We start from the raw sequence: 19,453 nt of genomic DNA, 5'->3' as shown, positions 1-19,453 counted from the left end.
ATCACAAAATATCCACTGCTTGAATTCTCACTGTTAACTGTGTATCTGGGTTTGGTGTGGATTTTATGTTGTTTGCTTTAATATCAATCACTTTTCAGCTGTTTCCTGACTAGCTGTTGGTGCCTGTTTGTGTACTGGATTAAGACCTACTTACAGCAGATGTGTGGCTGCTGCCTTCCACAGGGTACCTCCAGCTTTGCACTGATCTAATTACAATCATAATTATCGCTCAGTTGATGTCAGTCAGATAGTAAAAGACAGCAGAGGAAATTTGTGCTTTTTACTACAAGTTTGCAACTTGTCTCACCAAGGGCACCATGGGCAATCATTACTGGCCCCAGCGTGTCTTTTTTCTCCTTTCTCTTCATTCTCTGTCCCTGGAGGATGGTCACAGATGATCCAGAAGCATTTACAGAACCAGTACTTCTTACCAGTGTTTGGATGCTCCTGAATACGCTAGTTTTAGTGGAAAGAAAAAAATAAAAAATAATGTTATGCTGCCTCCCAGTGGCTTTTAAGTTTATTTCTTAAAATCTGTCAGAACAGAAAATTAATTTGGGGCTGGGGCATAACTAACCAGTGCACTGCTGCCTTTCTCCTGCCCCGGTGCTTCTGGGTGGGATGTGGGGACAGGGGTCTGCAGGGGGTTACTGGTGGCCCTGGGAGGGACCCAGGAGGGAGGGATGGGGGACAGACCGCCATAGGTGGCCCAGTGGCTTCAGCAGTGCCTGCTGTGGGTGCCTGCTGCTGTTCTCGTCAGCCATTAGCCCGCACCCCATGAAGACATGACCCATAGCACGAATGTCTGGGAACACTACAGTCCTCAGGGGATCAAGCTAGCAGCCTGTCTTTAACAGCAGGGCCCCACAGCCCTGGCCATGAGGAGCACCGCTGGTGCAGCCAGTGCCGGTGGGCAGCGAGCCCGATGGAGCCTGTCCCGCAGCCTGGGCTGGTTCTGGGGCTGCCCTGGGTCAGCTTGAGGGTGTTCACTGCCCTCCTGCTCTCCTGCAGGTGCTAGTCCACGTGCTGTCAGCTCATCGACCTGCCCCTGTTGTTCAAGATCTGCTTTCAGATGGGGGCTGGCAGAGTTTCCATGAAATTTCTTCACAGCTTCCTCTCAAGGGTGCTCCGCAGGCTTTTGCTGCTCCATGGAAATCTGTGCTCAAAACAAACCAGCCTGTACAGGGACCCCCACGGCACAGCCTGGGCAAGCACTGGGTGTCTGTGGTGGGGGTCCCGGGTGGGGCTGGTCAGGGCCGGGGCAGCTGCAGGTGACCATCCCATGCGACCGAAGATTTGTCATCTGCTGAGTGTGTCCCAGTCCAACTTTGGGTACGACAGCAATTCAGACAATCAGTCTACTACGTTTGTGTATAGTTTGTGCAAATGATATGCAAAATACCACCTTGTAAACAAACCGGTGGAAAAAATGAAGGCAGCAACAGGGAAGCGAGGTGGCATGGGTCCAAACTGGTGTGTATTAGGGACCTACAAACTGCAGTACAGTTGTGAGAAGAAAGATGCTGAAAGTTTAAAACTTCAAGACTATTTGTCATTTCAAAAGAAGCAGAAAATTAAAATTGTAGGCATGGCATAAATGTAATGATTGATACATAAAGATAATAAGCTTATACCACCCTTGCATTTTGCTAACAAAGCAAAACAAACAAACCCACAAACGAGGCCATGATTTATCTTTCCAGAACGTTGATGTAAGGTGCCTTTGTACTCCTGCTTTTTGTACTCCTGCACTTTTGTACCCTAACCCCTGAGCCTGAGTGCCCCAAAACATCTACTGAATCTACATTAAAAAACAAGGAAAAATAATTATTTAGCAATAAAAAGCTAATAACTTTTTCAAACTTACTTGGTCTTTTTCTTTAGAAATATATTGTACTGACAACAGCAGGCCTTAAATGTGCATGAGAGGATTATACTACAGTTTTTGATCAATTTGTTTAGGTCTTGTACTTTGGACTATATAATCGTTAAAGCTCAAGTCACAACCAGATTATACTCAGTTATTTCTCATTTAGGTTACACAATATTTCTTTGCTGGACTGCCTTGCAAATACTTCTCTGCTTTGGAGAGATCTGTTTCATGGTGTGTTCTCCTAAAACAAATAGATACCAGGCTGTGCTTTGGAACAGAACTTCATTGATCTGGATGATATTTTCACAGTAATGCAGTGAGTACATAGAATGCAAAACAAGTGGAAGAGAGGTGAAGAGGTATTACTTATATGGGCTTACAACTTACACCTGCTCATTAATTTCTTCTTTCCAAACCACAGCTTGAAAATTCAGTCTGATATAGCAATACTATTTTTAGCAGGATTGATTTTTTTGAGGTAGCAGGTCATTGTGTGAACTAGCTCATGCAAATCTTTCCATGGCTGTGCAATGTGTCCTGTCAGACAGCCTTGGAGGGCATGGCTCTGTTGCAGAGGGTGCTAGCTCCAGGCAGGGCTGTGGTCTGCTTCTATTTCCACTGCAGTTTTAGCCTTGTCTTCTAGTCTATTTGCATTATTACTATTTTTCTTTCTTTCCTTATTTTCTGAAGCAGTAGTAGCTAGCATCTGTGAAAATACAGAAGATATGAAGGGGGGCACACTGAATTATTCTTTTGTTGGTATGTTATGTTCAGGGAGGGGAGCAAAACTAGTTTTTGCTTTAGCAAATGATGAGTGGTGGAAGACTGATGCAACAGAAAACTGGAAGCTGATGGGTAGCAGTGAAGGGTTCTGAAGATTACCTATTGCCTTGGGTAGATGGTGAATTCAATTCATTGTTTACTTCTGCTACTGTATATTAGGGTAAATTGCTGCAACTGTTCACTGGAGGACAAGAAGGCTGGCTGTGCGAGATGAGGAGATTGCAGTATCCAAAAGCTAAGCACTGAGCACATGCCTAAGCCAAAGGTGACTTCAGGGTAAGGACAGCACATAGAACCTATGTGCTCAAAGTTTACACCCATATTTGAGCTGTAGAAAGCTGTGTGGCGGGGGGGGTGTGTGAAATATTCTATAAGTGTGACAAAATGCTAAGAACAGCTCTGTGATAGTCTGAGGTCTGGCCACGTCTTTCCTCATGCTATTCAACACTTCTGAAACAGTGAGAGCTGATCACACCAAGAAATCTGTCCTGAAAGCTCATGTCTCTCCTGGAGGGGGACAGAGCTTTTTGCTCTCTGCCTCTTCCCTGTCAGTGTGTGCCTGAAATACAGCTCCTCCATCTGCGTTTTTCTCTGAGCCTCCAAAGAGAGGCCCTGAGAAATGGGTGATCTGAGCTGGTAAAAAGAGGAAAGTAGGGTTTGTCCTGACTCTCCAAGGAGAAGCTAATACCATTTCTTTCCTCTTCAGTTGTGCTTGGGGGAGAGAGGAAGAAAAATAGGGTCAGTGCAAAGGGAAGACATTTTCTGTTCATGTCTGTTGGGCTATTTAACTAAAAAGCTGCTCTGCACACTCAGAGGAGCTCCGAGGGACAATGTGGAAGGAACCTAAACTTTTATGTTTAAAGCGGGACTCTTGCCCACTCCTTGTGTGTGAGAGCTTCTAACATTTCCTTAATGGAATTATTACCTATTTTATCTTTCTCAATTCAGTCTGTGTGGAGGTGGTTACCTGTGGGAGATGGATAGAAATCTCTTCATCCTGAGAATAGCAGCAATTAAATCTAGTCTTTCAAATATTACCTAGAAGCCTATCTAGTTTTTCTGCCGCACCTGTTATTACACAACTGATTTGATGTGTTAGCACACGATAAAGGGTGCACTCCTGCCAGAGCAGTGTGTGTTTGTTTGAGAAATGACAGAGGATATATGTGGTTTTTGTCTGATGCTGTTTGGTATCTCTGTAAACTGGGATGTGTTTGAACAGCTACATTATGATGATAAAGCTAATAGCTCCTGGATATTCAATACATCTCTTTGTCTTTGACTGTCACTTTGCAGCAGCCCTTGGTTCACAAGACCCATCCAGTTCCTTTTTTTTTTTTTTTCCCCCCCAACTGCCTTTTTTCTTCTGAAGCCTTCCTGCTGGTTACTGTTCCAAATGCCAAAAAGAGGGTGACTGTGGTATATAAGCCTTGATGTTTAATCTGGAGTTAAAGTGCTGACTCTATATGCTTTGAGTGCTTGAATGCCTTGCTAAAGAAATGTGTTTTCTCCCAGCATGGCAGAATAACCTCTGTGCAGAGTGATCAGATGAGAAATCACCTCCTGGGCGGGATCCAAACATAACATGGGATTAACTTTGCCCTCTCTGTGTGTGCTGGCTTGTAGCTGTTAAGAGTCAGTGAGAGCACTTAATCTGATCAGTCCTGAAGAAAAGTTCACGTAGAACATGGGAGCTAAACTGCTGTGCTTCTGCCTCGCCTCTGCCCTTGTCGCATACTACATCTATACCCCCATCCCAGAGAACATCGAGGAGGGCTGGAAGGTGATGCTCGTAACCTCTCTGTTTAGGACCGTTGGGCATGTGGTGAGTTCAGTCCTCTCTTTGGTACGGGCTCAGGAGAGCACGCTGTCTTGGGGAGAGACAGATACAGAGCAGTGGATGTTATCAGTGGCTCTGTGGGTAATAGATACATGGCAATACATACCTGTAATACATGTATAATATAAGGTAGTATATAGGGCAGTAGTATCTGAAATTGAGCCCCGAACTTTGTGTGGCTGACTATAAAGAGACTGTTAGAAAAGATTAGCGGCACAGTCTCGGAAAAAAGGGACAATGGGGGTAACTAGAGGTGTGATATATAATGTGAATATGGATATATAAATGCAAACAAGTGTATTTTGTGGTATGGTCCCTTGCAGCTGAAGCACTGCCCCTTGAACTTTGTGTGTCACAGAACCTGTATATTGAGCTCCCTCAGAAGTGTTATGTTGGATGTCAGCAGAAGGAAAGCTAGAGTGCTTTGTAACTGCTGTTACCTTTGTGGTTTCATAGAAATCTACTGATAGCATGAACCTAAAAATAAACAAAGCTAATTAGAGGAGTGTTAAAGTTAGAGCATGAAGATTTTTTTTTGTTTGTTTTTAAACTGATGTGAACTAACCATAATTTGGCTTAAAAAAAAAAAAAAAAAAAAAAAAAAAAAAAGGGTTTCTGGCTAAGCAGCACAGAACCATATGCTGCAGTCTGGAAAGGAAGTGGTATTATACCCTGTCTGCAGTTGCATGGTAATATTTACTGGCAGTGTGGTCCTTATGTTGTTCCATGCTATTTTTACATATTACAGCCTTGGCTCCTGCTTCATTTCAGTCATGTTGTGCAGCTATTTCATACGTATTTAATTAATTAGCAAAACCTGTACATGAAGCATAAGTAGGTTCTGTAGTTCCCACCTCTGAAGTACATTGCACTCGGAGCTGTTTTGAATCCAGCCTGCACCTAACACACAGCCGTGGCTGCAGCACTGTGACCAGACTAAAACCAAGGTCAAAGATGAAGGTTAGCGGGGAGCAGGGGCACTCAGTGTTGCAGACATCTTTCTGGGTGGCTGCAAACATTTGGAGGCTGCTTTTTTCTCCACCATAAAAATCTGTTGAAAGGAGGCTTTTAGGAGCCATAGGAGAGGTTTCTAGTTTTGCTTGACAGGTGCGCCTGAAATGCTTGCTTGCTGTGGACCCAAAGGCTCAGGCTGTGCTTAAAAGTGAATGATGATGAGTCAAGCTGGGCAATGGTTTTCAGTCCTGTTCTGTCACCAACTCTTTCATTTCTGCATTTCTTCTCTGCTTCCCACTGGTATTACAAGAATTCTTAATTGATTCCTAAGGGTGGGATTAATCAGGTGTTGGGAAAATGCTTGAAAGCTGTTTTCTGTTGTGAAAGAGTATAAAATCATATAACATCATTTTCAAATACAAAGCTGTCAATTTCTGTAAGACTTTTGATATAGGGGCAATCTGCTATTCTTCTACTCATTTTTCTCAGAAGCAGGAGAAATGCAGAAAAATCCATTCTTAATGCATTTATTCATCTGTTAATTATGTCACTAATGAAATGTGCCAGTGGTGGGTATCCTTAATGCAGCTTCGAAGGCTTATGTACGGCTGTGCACACAGGAACAGTGTGATCACTGGAAACGGTTCGTGGGCCCCTGCAGAGCTCCTGGGCCGAGCACTGTGGCTGTGGTGGCCGGGATGTGCCAAGCAGGGTGGGCTTCCCCCTCCCCGTGCTCGGCTGCTGGGAGAACAGCGGCGTGTACGGAACAGCCGTGCGCCTCGCTGAGGGAAGAGGGGCAGCTGCTAAGCATGTAAAGGCCCTCCCGACAACAGTACGTTCATGGAACTGAGCATTACCTCTGCCAGCTTTTGATATGCTGGCTTGCTTCTTCCCCTTTTAAATCCTCTTTTGGAGGTAGCCTATAAAAAAAAAGTCTATAGATAGTTCATTTTGGTAACAACGCTTTGTGCCTGGCCATTTGGTCAAACCTGTAGCCTTCAGCACGGCAGTGCCAAGTGCTCAGGAAGCAGATGCAGGCTTTTTCAGCAATGGAGCGTTTTGTGTTTTCACTTTAAAATGGAATTGGTGTCTTCCGTGGCTGTTGCATTAGCTGCCCGTTAAACCGAAGTCTGCTATCAGTAGCAGTGGTGTTGAGCAAGCATGTTTTATAACTGTGCTCAGATCTCAAGCAGAACAATAATCCTGTGGGGCTTTGACAAAGATAGCTTCCTTGGAGTTTTTAAGATGTCTGTAAAGCCTCCTAAATACATTCTGAATGGTCATCCGATTACAGGGCAACAATTTGTAATCACTTAATTGTAGCTCTGGATTTGAAGAGACCACCTATTTTAGTCTAAATCCCTCAGTTTCATTTGAGGAAGGGGAAATAATACTGTTGCCATCGAAAACTCCTGCCCAGGAGGGTCTCCTGTTGAAGCTCCCACAGTGATATACAACAAAAGCTGTCAAATAGCAGATCTCAGTCCTCCTCCTTGCTTTAAAAGGTACCTGAGAGCTGTCCAGATTCTGATCTCTGAATTGTCTCTGATTTTGGGCTTCCTGACCCAGATTCCCAGTGCTGTCAGAGGGTTCCATCATGTGGGGTCTTCACTCACTGCAAGGTGTTTGCTCTCTACATCGGCACTGTTCTGTGGATGAATAGCTGATGTGCATAAAGCCTGTGCTGGTTCCAGGCCTCTTTTGAAATCTGTGATTTCAAAATCAGCATTGCAGTAGGTACTGGAGGTCCCAGAGGCATGTCAGAGGCTCATGATTAGATTTTGCAGCTGGTTGACATGTGGAGGATTTCAGCTGGGTGAGGTTTCACTGGTACAACCAGCCTGTGGCACACAGGAGATTCCACTTGTACAAATCCTATTACAGAAGAGAGGCTGGGAATGTCTCAGTTTGCATACTTATAACAAATCAAGCCTGCTTGCTATCTAGATGGGGAATAGCCTATGACAATAAACTGGCTATTTTCTGTGGTGGTAACAAAATTCTTAACGTTTTCAGGCAGTACAATATGCACATAATATAAAATGTATGCACTGTATAAATTGCAAGACATCTTTCTTCATAGCTAAATGTTTCCCTAGCTGCAGCACTGCGAAATCCCCCAAAGCTTTCTCCATTATTTGTCTTGCTGCTCAGAAGCAGTGAAATCCTTATCTGAGTTCTGTACAGCCCATCTCACAAAAATTGCCTGGCTTCATGCTCAGCTGTCAGAATGCTTCACCTGGAGGGGCGCCTCAACCTGAATTATCACCAGTTCAGATGAGTAAGACATTAAAATAATGTTAGGTTCTCTGCCTGCCAAAGCACAACTTGTCTATAAGGTGTTTTTTTGTTTGGTTGGTTGGTTTTTGTTTTGTTTTTGTTTGTTTGTTTGTTTGTTTTTGTGTGTGTGTGTTCTTTTTCTTCGTTGTCATGTAAGGACCCCAACATGAACACAAAAATTAACTTCCTAGTTGTGTTAGAAAGCAACTGTGAAAAATGATTTCTAAGGCATAAGGAACAGAAAAAAAAACTAAAGTGGTTAGTTTTTCTCTTACTCTGTAACATGCATTAACCTCGGATCTGTGACAATGAGAATTTTCAGATGAAAGCATGATTTCCTTTTGACTTTCATTTTTGAGGGAATTGCTACCATCATGTGGGAGTCTTTCACAAGCTCAGAGGAATTACGACAGAATTCACTTTGACCTGTATATTTAATTTTACAAGATGCTAATCCTAAGGGAAAATACTACAACTAAGAAACACTTAAGTAAACTGTGTAATCTCTATAGATAAAAAGTTTTGGCATGTGTACATATCTGTCTTCATTGAGCTTATAAAATGTAGAAAATTATGATTTTATGTATATATATAACCATTTACAACAACCATAATCAGAAAATAAGACCATATTCAATTCCAGTTTATTACTATGACTTGTATGGTATGAAAGCAGTTCTAAAGCTTTGCTTTTGAAGCAGGGAACATTTCAGGAGGAAAACAAAATATTCCAAATATTGTAAACTTATAGAATGCAGCAAATGCTGTTGTTTCCTCACAGAAAACTAGTCACAGTTATCAGTGCAGTTACGGGATTATTTATGCCTGTTCAAACAAATAATTGTATGCTGACCTGAAACTTAGGTAAGTTCTCCTATTGTCACAGAACATCAGCCTTTCAGTTTTCAGATGTTTAACTAGAATATGTACAAGAGCAGTGCACATTATACCAAAAGGTAATGTAAATTGGTTTGAAATTTCTGGTTTTACTTGAAATGAGAAATCTGAGTTCTTCGTTCACTTTCAGACAGATAGCAAATGGCTTTCAAGCAAATTTAAAATTGTATTCTTTAATACCCTTTGTTTGTCTTAAATAAAACCCAACAACAACAACAAAAAAGCAACAAAAACCTCTCCCTTAATGTATTAGATAATATAATTCTTCCAAATATGCTCTTTAAACAAAAAAATAAGCATCTTTCACAGTATAGAAAATGAAGCATTTTTTTCCATTATGACATTATTCCTTTGTCTTTTTTTTTTTTTTTTGTATTTCCAGAATACATTTCAAATATCTTATAAGCAATGTGAGAAGTAAGTTTCCTTAAAACACCATTTAATCTAATGAAAAATATATTAAAAAAAAAAAGAAAAAGAAAAAGAAAAAGATTTATGTATGTTCAAACTCTGGCCACATCTGTATTTGTAGCAATTCTCCCAAGGCAGCTGTGAGGAAACGTGGCACCTTCTTTGGTGTGTGACTGGTTTTGGAATGAGTAGCTGAAATCTGCATTTCTGGCACAGTTGGTAGCAAATGCCCTTAGGAATGTTTTTGCTTAGATTCACTCTGATATACAAAGGATTGCATACAACCTAAAGCCAACACAATTCTTGAAAAGTGTTTTAAGTTCAAGCTATAAAATAGTCTGTGAATAAGAGGATTCTTAAAATGTTTTAATCCATGTAAATGGTCATGATATTAGAGAAGCCAAAGGTGATAAATATGCTTTTGAAGCTTGCAGAATGCCAGCAGATTTCCTTGTTAGGTTTTGATTTTTGTTTTAATTTTATTTAGCATCTTAAAATAATTGTGAACTAATCTAGAATTATAGGATTTCATAATAAATGCTTCGGAACACGACTTTCAAAGGAAGCTGCTTTAACAGTAAGAAGGGTTGGCAGTTCCCAACTCCCTAAAGCACGTCATTTTTCTGTTAGGAAGTTTCCATGAAGTCTGTTTGGAAAGCTTTCCCTGCCCTTCCCACAGCTGCCACACACATGCACTTTGACCTCCTGCTTTTCCCGCCTTGGAGGTGCCAAAGGTTCCAGCCTTGCTGTACAGCCGAGCTAGGGTCAAGATTCCTGGGAAAAAGGACCTTTCTAAAAGCATTAATCTTATGGATATTCTCAAGAGTAGTGCATTTATTGGGCAAACAGCTACTGGTTAACATCATCCTAATTTCCCCTCTTGGTGCAGGATTCTCTGCTGGCCTAGTGGAATTTCTCTTCTGGTCAGAGACTTTGTGGGAATTCATGGTTTGCCCTGACACAGGCTGCTCATTGAGCAGACTCTTGTATGGGGTCTGGGGAGGCTTCAATTGATTCTGCTTTCTTCTAGATCCTCTGTCATGTCCTTGTCCATCAAGGCTTCCAGTCAGCTTATCCCAGTTCATACCTAGTATCTTAACAACGCCAAGCAGCCATGTCCCCCAGGCTGCCTTGCAGGCACTTCTGGGACTGAGTTTCATGTTGAAATAGCAGGAGAGAAGGGAGTTGAACAGCTTGGACTGGGCAGCATTGACAGTCTGAGTTAGCAACATTTGGCTTAGGGTCTTCTGCAGCAACTTTATAGACTTGTGCAACGTTAAGTGGCTTTATGGAAATGTGACCTTGGAGTGACTAAGACTGTTTAAAATACTGTTTTCTCTTCTCTTGGGCTTTAGGCTGAGGTTGCTGATCGGCTGGGTCTGATGCACTACATGGAAGTCATGAGGCTGATCACAATTGCTGAACACGTTGCACCGACCTCCGATGAGAACGTCACCGTGACAGACACGGAGTTCAGCAACGTGGCCGTCCGTCTGTATCTGCCCAGGAAGCCAGCCAGTGGACTGAGGAGGGCAGTGATCTACTTTCATGGTGGAGGATGGTGTGTAGGGCAGGCAGGTAAGCTCAATGGCCCAATTGCAACAGAGAGGATTGGAGGCTGGTATTTCACCAGTTTAAATGCAACAGCTTAGGAGAGGGTGGTCATTTTCATGAGTACAAACTGTACCACCAGTACAACTTGTTCAGTAGTCTACTTCTGCCATGGTATTTTATGTGCAGGTACTAGCATGGTTAGGGCATTTTAGTTGGAGAGAAGAGCAAAACTGAGTATCTTCAGGGAAAACAAACAAACAACAAAAAAAAACCCTCCTCTCCATGTAAGGATAAAAAAAAGAAATGGAAATCAAACGCGGATGCAGTGACTAAGGGTCTTTCATTCCCAGTAGCTTGATTTTCTGGAGTTTCCCCATACCTCTTGCTCCAGGAAGGGCATAGAGTATTTATTGTCCCCTGAAATCTATTTTAGGGAGTTTTGATGTATCAGAAGTCATCTATTACTTTTTCTTTCATTCTCATGAATGTGCTTCTAGGAGAGCAAGCACATTTCTTGTGCTTCGGTTACAATTGTGCTGTCAATATTCATCTCATGTTCAGTGTTCTTCCACATTAATTCCAACAGGATTTTCTAAAATGTTTTAATTGTGTGCTATGCTTTAGTTATTATTATTTCGTGGAAATGTTTCATGTTCTATCTCAAGCCCAGTCACATCCTCCCCTAGAGCATATCCTCTGCTTCTCGTTGCTGTAGTTCAGTGCTGTACATAAACAGACAAGTTATAATCATTGGCCATCACCCAAACTGGCATCAGAGCTATAGTAGATATGACTGAAGTTCCCAACAACCAAGCCATAGCTCACTTAAGTTGTTGTGCTGCTTCTTTCTTGCACTGTATAGTGCTTGGAGGCTTAAATAATGTATCATATATTTTTTTCCATGCTTAATCCTATTGGATAGCATTGAAGTGATGGCTGGATCTCTTGTCCAATTCACGCTTTGAGATAAACCCACGTGTGCCACAGTCACATTACGCTGCTGCAGAGTCACCTGAAAGTTTCTGCCAAGAGGAAGATGCAGCTGTATATGTATTTGTTCTTAAATGCACTGAAATATATTTTAAGTGACTTGTTTCATTTCAGGCATGAAATCCTATGACCTTCTGTCAAGGCGGACTTCAAGTCAGTTAGATGCTGTGGTCGTATCAGTCGAGTAAGAGATTCTCCTTCCAGATCAAATGAGGGTTTGGAATAAGTTAATCTATTTCAATTTAATTTTGCAATGTATTTTATTTTGATCATGTGCTTTTCTTCTAGTTTTAAGTATTTGTAAACAAAAGCTGTCAAGGTTGAAGTGGTGAATTGTGATCGGTGGTTATTTTGGATATTGCTTTTTGATGTTGGGTGGGTAATAAATCCTGTCTCCAGGATAGGCAGATAGTTCCCATTGCTGTAGGCTCAGACAAATAGCAAGCATTCACTAGCTAGGACAGATGCTAGCTGTCCTTTCTGTTTTTATTAACAGCAGGAAGTAACATCTGCAGTGTTTGATCTCCTTGCTCTTTTGTATAAACAGTAATACTAAAATCATCTGCTTGGTATTCACTAGTAATTTTTAAAAGGGGATTTTAATTTTAGACCATTCTCAAATTATATCAGATAGCTTTTGTGTTGCTGGGCAAACCACCTGAGCAACATCTCTATTGATTACAGCTGTATGCAAAGAGAAAAACTGCACGTAATTCAAGATATCTTTCTTGAATTGCTTTTGGTGCTGCAGACTTCCTGCTGCACTAGTAAACAGGCTTGTCCTGCTAGATCCTGTTGTTGCTGTCATAATTACATTGTCTATTTAAGAAAAAGGGTTAACAAGCACTCCATTAACTTATTAAAGCTGGTTTATGCTCCAACTCAAGTTTTGATAGGAACCAAATCATTCAGCTGAGGAATTACTCCTCCTCTAAACCCCAGCATATATTGATAACATTTTTGGATAAAAAGTGAAGGGCCATGGAACTGTGTTTCAAAGAAGGGGTGTGGAGATAACAACAGCCATTGCTTTGCTGAGGCAAAGTCCTGTCTGGTGGACTGAGGAAGGTGCCCTGAGTTACTTTCTGGCACCCCTCAGTGCAGCAGGGCAGGCAGCAGGAGCGTGATGGTGCCCAGAGCAGGTCATGGCAAGCAGCCTGTCCCCAGCCAAGGTCCCTGCTCTGCTCTGCGCCAGCATGGGCAGCTGCGGGCACCACAGGAGGAACACTGTATTCCCTACTCCTTTACAGAAGCACTTCCCTGCCGAGTAAAAGGTTTGGAGGCATCTTAGGGCAGGTTGTCCCAGCCTCTCCAGTGCTGCTTGCTTTTCTTTTGTTGTTCAGATTCTGAAAGTTGTTCAGAAATTCAAATTCTGGTGTGAAGTGGTGCAGGAACACGGTCCCTTCCCACTCAGCAGATTTGCTCCTGGTATGTATCACAGAACCATAGAATCATTCAGGTTGGAGAAGACCTCTAAGATCATCTAGTCCAACCTTTAACCTAGTACAGACACGTCCACCACTAAACTGTGATACTGAGCTCTACATCCACACATTTCTTGAAGACCTCCAGGGATGGTGACTCAACCACTTCCCTGGGCAGCCTATTCCAGTGCCACACAACCCTTTCAGTAAAGAAATTTCTCATAATATCCAACGTAAACTTCCCTCTGGTTAAACTTGAGGCCATTTCCCCTCATCTTATCACTTGGTGCATGGGAGAAGAGCCTGATCCCCAACTCTCTGCAACCTCCTGTAAGGTCTCTCCTGAGCCTTCTTTTCTCCAAAAGAAACAGCCCCAGCTCCCTCAGTCGCTCCTTGTAAGACTTGTTCTCTAGACCCTTCACCAGCTTCGTTGCCTTTCTCTGGACACAGCACTCGAGGTGCAGCCTCACCAGAGCTGAGTACAGGGGGACAATCACTTCCCTGGTCCCACTGGCCACACGATTTCTGACACAAGCCAGGATGCTGTTGGCCTTCTTGGTCACCTGAGGACATTGCTGGCTTGTGTTTAGCCAGCTGTCAACCAATACCCCCAGATCCCCTTCTGCTGGGCAGATTTCCAGCAACTTTTCAGGCACTTTCCAACCACTCTTCCCCTAGCATGTGGCATTGCATGGAGTCATTGTGCACCAAGTGCAGGACCTGGCACTTAGCCTTGTTAAACTTCATACAGTTGGCCTTGCCCAACTGTATCATTTTGCATTAGAGTGACTAGAGTAAATTTTACTGATTTTTTTTTTTCTTCCATTTTATTTCTTTGCTGAGCCAAAACAGCTGCAGGAAAACACCAGAGTTGCTTACTTTTCACAGGCCAGCAGAATTTACTGAGTTTTAATAAGTTACACCTTTATGGTTCCACTTACATGTACATTTTTTTTATTACAGTGCTGGGCCACAGCAACAAACAAAAGCAAAACAAAACAAAGCAAACCAAACCAAAACCAAAAACAAAACAAAACAAAAAAACTGGCTCATGAAGGCTGATACTATGAACTAGTTCAAGATGATTTGACTTTACAACACAAAACACAGTGATATAAAAAAGATGAAAACATAATACATAACAACATATGTATTACATATGTACAACATAATCAAAGTGATGTTCTGGTGAAACTGATCATCACAGGAGTGTTTTTGATGGTGCACAGCAGGGCTGCAATAAAAGGAGATGGCAACAGTGTGATTATAAAATGATTAGAATCTGTAGAGTGTTGTTGCTGTTTGGGTTGCAAAAGAATGGAGATGGCTCTATGGGAGGAATCTGCTTGATGCAGACGTTTTCTTTATGTAAGACCCTGGAGCAGGTCCAAATCCAATATTGTTGATGTTATTGAATGATACTGAAAGTTATTGGATGTTGTTGCTGAGTGGGGAGGTCCTGGGGAATATTTGTTGGAAGGAGAAGAGTTTTTAGACTTAAGAGGTCTACTTAGATATTTAGTGAAGCATAAGGAGAAAAAGGCAGATTGTTGTTATTTGTATTAGATGCAGTATTTTAAGGAGTAAACTGTAGGATAAAAATATCCTAGATATTTTAGACAGAAAACACAACTCCCTCCACAAATCCATGTGGATATTTCATTGAAATCTATAACAACATAAAATGCTTTCCACAAGTATCTCCAGTATTCATAGAAGCAGAATGGTTTGGGTTGGAAGGGACCTTAAAGATCATTTAATTCCAACCCTGCTATGGGCAGGGATACTTCCCACCAGACCACACTTCTCCAAGCCCAATCAAGCCTGGCCTTGAGCACCTCAATGAACGGGACATCCACAGCTTCTCTGGGCAACATGTTTCAGTGCCTCACCACCCTTGTAGCAAATAATTTATTCCTAATAACTAATCTAAATCTACCCTCTTTTAGTTTCAAACCATTATCCCTTGACCCAACACAACACTCCCTGACAAAGAGTCCCTCTCCAGCTCTCTTGTAGTCCCCCTTAACGTATTGGAAGACTGCTATTGAATAACACATTTCTGCTTGTCTCAACAGTTACAGGTTGGCACCTAAATACCATTTTCCAGTTCAATTTGAAGATGTGTATTCAGTGACAAAGTTCTTCCTCCAAAGCAGTGTGCTCTCCCAGTATGGGGTAGACCCAAACAGGGTCTGTGTTGCAGGAGACAGTGCAGGTGGCAACTTAGCTGCAGCTGTGGTACAAAAGGTAAATGTCTTGTTTTCTAGCTCAAAACGTGTTTGTTTTTTTTTTTTTTTTTTTTTTTTTTGTAATTTCATGACTAGTTAGAAAAGAATGAACAAACAAAAAGAAACAGAAACAACCAGCTCTGCTTATAACAAGTGAACCTCCCAGATATCTTTCATAGTTGGTATAAATGGGTTGCCATGCAGCCTGCAGGACTGTGAGGTTTCTGAGTTTCCAATTAAGCAAATTTACTTTATTCATTTAATGGCATCAAACCATCCTTAAGTAAATTTTAACTGGCTTAGGTTTATTGTTTGGACAGGGTATTTGAGAAATTTGACTCAGAGCTAAATAATAGCAGGGGTGAAAAAAAGACAGTGTTAGTGTCACTTGATCACAAGCAGCTTCAGTGCCTTTTGCACTTCTTATTCAACTTTATATAAGTCAGTATGGTATTGTTATTCTTGAAGGTGTTCAGATTGTAATGAATCTTGCCTGGAAAGGTTAAGAATTATGTGAAATGGTTAAATGAACTTTAGAAATCTTCAAGTTTTAAGCTATAGGAATAGGAATTTTCTATAGGTAGAGAAAATTTAGAAAAAATGTGTTATTACTTAAGAAAATGTCAATACTTCAGAAAATCTCGATGCTTCAAAAATAATGTTAAACATTGTCCTTCAGTATAAGAAATGAGATGAAATTATATTTAATGTTTGAGAATTTTTAATACAACATTCTGTTTTAGGCAATTTGCCTATGAATTTAGAATTTCTTTTAAATTATCCTGCTTTTACTGGCAATCTTATTTTTCTTACATTGTAAAATGTGTGCCTTAATTCTCTACTTTGAAGGTCTTACGTCAGTGACAGAATCAACTCTTTTTTACTGACTTTGTATAATTATTATTTTTTTTACAGCTGCTAGAGGACTCTGAAGTCACAACTAGAATTAGAGCACATGTTTTGCTTTATCCTGCTCTTCAAACCCTTGACCTGAATTTGCCATCTTACCAACAAAATGAAAATGGCCTGATTTTACCCAAATCACTTATGGTCAGGTTCTGGAGTGAATATTTTACTACTGATTCCTCTCTCAGGGAAGCAATGACCTCCAACAGACACGTCCCAGCTGAATCAGGCCATTTGTTTCAGTTTGTAAACTGGAGTAATTTGCTACCAGAAGAGATGAAAAAAGATTACGTTTACACCAGTCCTGTTTTTGGAAGCTCCAAGCTTGCAAAAAAGTACCCCGGGTTTCTGGATCCGAGAGCGGCCCCGCTGCTGGCTGAGGATGCCAGGTTACGTGGGCTGCCCCCTACCTACGTCCTTACATGCGAGTACGATGTCTTACGGGATGATGGAGTTATGTATGTCAGTCGCCTCAGGGCAGCAGGAGTTCGAGTCACACACGATCATGCCAAGGACGCTTTCCATGGGGCTCTGATGTTTGTATCAAGTCCAACTAGTCTGCCTGTAGGGAACAGGTTGAGAAACAGATACATTGCGTGGTTAAATGAAAATCTATAACTTGAGAAGGGTGTTTGAGTATGCCTGGCTCATCACGGATGAAATTGAGATGTGTAGGAAAATGGAGACAATGTGAGTTTTTGGGTGTGATTGCCATGTTCATTTTGTTGCCCTGCAGTGTCTGCATTACAGCATTTCTCATCATCTCCAGCAGGGAAATTAGTTTGATTCATCCTATGTGTTCTTTCAGTGTTTTCTTCTGAGCTTAAAACAAAGTGACTGCCCTGGGATTTCTCTCCTGGCCAAGGCCAAAAGGGTTGTTGTGCCTGACCCTGTCTCTGCACAGCTGCCTGGGCCTGAGGAACCCCTGGCTGAGCTCCGCTGCTTGCACTGCAGGCTCGGCTGGTGCGGAGTGTAGGAATTGAGGTTGGTTTTCTCGTTTCTTCCTATTTCAATGTCGTGGCAATAGGCTTGTGCAAATGTGCAGCGTAGCCATTTGCACACAAAAGGCAATCAGAGGCCACTTGTTTCCTGCCCCCTCGTCCAAGGGGTGTGCTGGCGAGGACCCTGTGCTGCTGTCGGCAGATGGTGCGAGCAGAGGTGCGGAGACCCGATCTCATGTAACAAAAGGCAGTTTGCTTGTGAAACCCTGTCCACTGCACGTCTGGTGTTTGTGCTGTTGTCCCTGCAGCACAGTTCAAGGTAAGCACTAGAGAACTGAAGGGGATAGCTGTGATAGAGTGCAAATATTAAAAATATGCATCGGTCTTACTCAGTAATTACCTTCATTAAGCTCTGTACTAGAAGGAAATAGTGTAACAGAACAGCACTGGATGCCCATCAGATAAAGAAAGACTGCAAAGGTCCTAGCCTTAAAGTAACACTGCTGTGTAATTATGTTCTACTTACTAAACAAGGATAATTAGAACACATAATACTTTAAGCTGTTTAGTAACTTTTGCATATGAATTTTTAAAATGAAATTAACTTAGCAGTATTGTAGGCTTGAAGAAGTACAATTTAGTTCTGTCTTGAACAAATATCCTCAGTAGAAATGTGTTCTGTATTAAGCACAAGTATGAGAAGTTGTGAATGAGTGCACATATTGATTAGCTATTGATTTTAGGTAGATCGCAAAATACCAAAAAATACTTCTAGCATCCTGTTTCGTCTTTTGCGTAAAAGATATCGAATCTGCAAGAATACTGTTTTTTTCTTGTTGTTTGTTACCAACTGTGTATGCAGCCTGTTTAGATGGAATTGTCAGATTGCTGTATTTTTCATCTTCATTATGTTGAATATAAAAATTAAACTTTTCTGATTGCAGTGTACTTCTTGTCATTCATGTATTCCTTTTATTAGAAAAGAATAACAAACATCCTTTAGTAAACACAGTAAGTTAGGGTATTTCCAGTGCTGCAAATGTCAGTAGGATAAAACACGTTGGCTTTTATTCAGTTAGGTGATCCTTTCTCTGAGTCTTGCTGTTTTATTCTTACTGATTTATTCTTTCTCCCATATAAGCAGCAAAAAAAGACGGGCTTAAGAGAACATTTAGAGAGGGAAGTTACTTCCTTTGCATCAGAGGGGGATGTGCCCGAGCCCAGGGTGTGGAAGCAGGCATCCGTCCTCACCTTATGCTGCTGTTGCTGCATTTTGGCTGTGTTTCCCTTTTCCATGGGCACCACTGTGCTGGGCCCCTGGAGCCCTGTGCTGCACGGGGAGATCTGAGCGAGGGTCTGGGTGCCCGAGGCCTCCTGCCTGCATCCTGAGCCTTGTGGGGCGGCTGTGGTGCGGGGCAGCCTGTTGGGAGCTGCTGGAGGAGCTGCAGCTATGGAGCCTTGCCTCCGCTCAGTTTCTTTGGTCAATGCTCATGAAAGGAGACATGTAGGGAAGTGATCAGCAGGGGAGGCAGGCTGGCCATCAGCAGGTGGTTATCACTGAGAAGGGAGCGTGGAGAGGTGGTGGAGAAGGGGGAGTTGTGCCTTAATGCAGCGTGGTTAAACGTGGGGAGTGCAAATGTGCAGGCATCGAGGAGATAAAGCAGTAAAGGTGTTGGCAAGGAGAAGAGTGAGACACCTCTAGAAATGATCGTTCTTACCTTTGGCAAGGCTTTGTGCCTGCAAGGTAGGAGAAATTCTTTTTTTAAGCAAGAGGGCTAGCAGCGTTACCAAACTTGCTGTGGATGCTTTGGCTGGAATGTGCTGGGAGCAAGGAGTGAGCGAGGCTCCCTCTAAGGGCTAAGGGCTGCCCAAGGAGCTGGGCTGGCATGCTGCGGATCCCACCAAGAGGGGCAAGCCTCATGCTGGCCTCAGTACCAGCAGAGGACAGAGCGTGTACCACAGCCGTGCGGTAACCTGCGGGCAGGGACCTGCCCCAGCTGCGTATCCCAGCTGCTGCGCACTGCTCCAGACACAGCTACGTTGGCAGCAGCAAAAACTGCTGCAGAGACACATGTTAATCCAGGTATGCCTTATTGGCAAACCTACTGGAAGCCGATGTGACTACAGAGGCCGATATGGATAGTCCCTGTGACTAACAGCTTTGTGAAGTCTGTGGCCTCAGGATAATCAGGGCTAGGGATCTGTGCTCAGAAAGAGAACGAATCTATACAGTATTCATAGATGCATTTAACTGGGACAAACGTGGAAAAACAGTGATATTAAGAACAAAACAGTGATATTAAGTGTATTTTCTCTGTTTAACAATTATTGAAAGGTATTTTTCTTTGAGATAATTTTTCTTTCCTGTA

The 19,453-nt window shown here is 42.3% G+C and overlaps 1 protein-coding gene across 1 annotated transcript; it reads left to right on the top strand.

Annotated features, from left to right (window-relative positions):
- The first annotated feature begins 4,291 nt into the window (after positions 1 to 4,291).
- Positions 4,292 to 18,032, top strand: LOC311441369 (arylacetamide deacetylase-like). The gene is made up of 5 exons (XM_084529402.1): positions 4,292 to 4,481; positions 10,394 to 10,616; positions 11,697 to 11,766; positions 15,085 to 15,256; positions 16,153 to 18,032. Exons 1-5 carry the CDS (start codon positions 4,344 to 4,346, stop codon positions 16,759 to 16,761), a joined length of 1,212 nt encoding a protein of 403 aa, XP_084385528.1. The 5' UTR covers positions 4,292 to 4,343; the 3' UTR covers positions 16,762 to 18,032.
- The last annotated feature ends 1,421 nt before the right edge of the window (positions 18,033 to 19,453 follow it).

Source organism: Aythya ferina, assembly GCF_964211825.1.
Source record: "Aythya ferina genome assembly, chromosome: 9".
In the NCBI taxonomy this organism is placed as follows: domain Eukaryota; kingdom Metazoa; phylum Chordata; class Aves; order Anseriformes; family Anatidae; genus Aythya; species Aythya ferina.
Note: the sequence above shows the minus strand (reverse complement) of the source record. Positions and strands in the feature narration are given on the sequence as shown.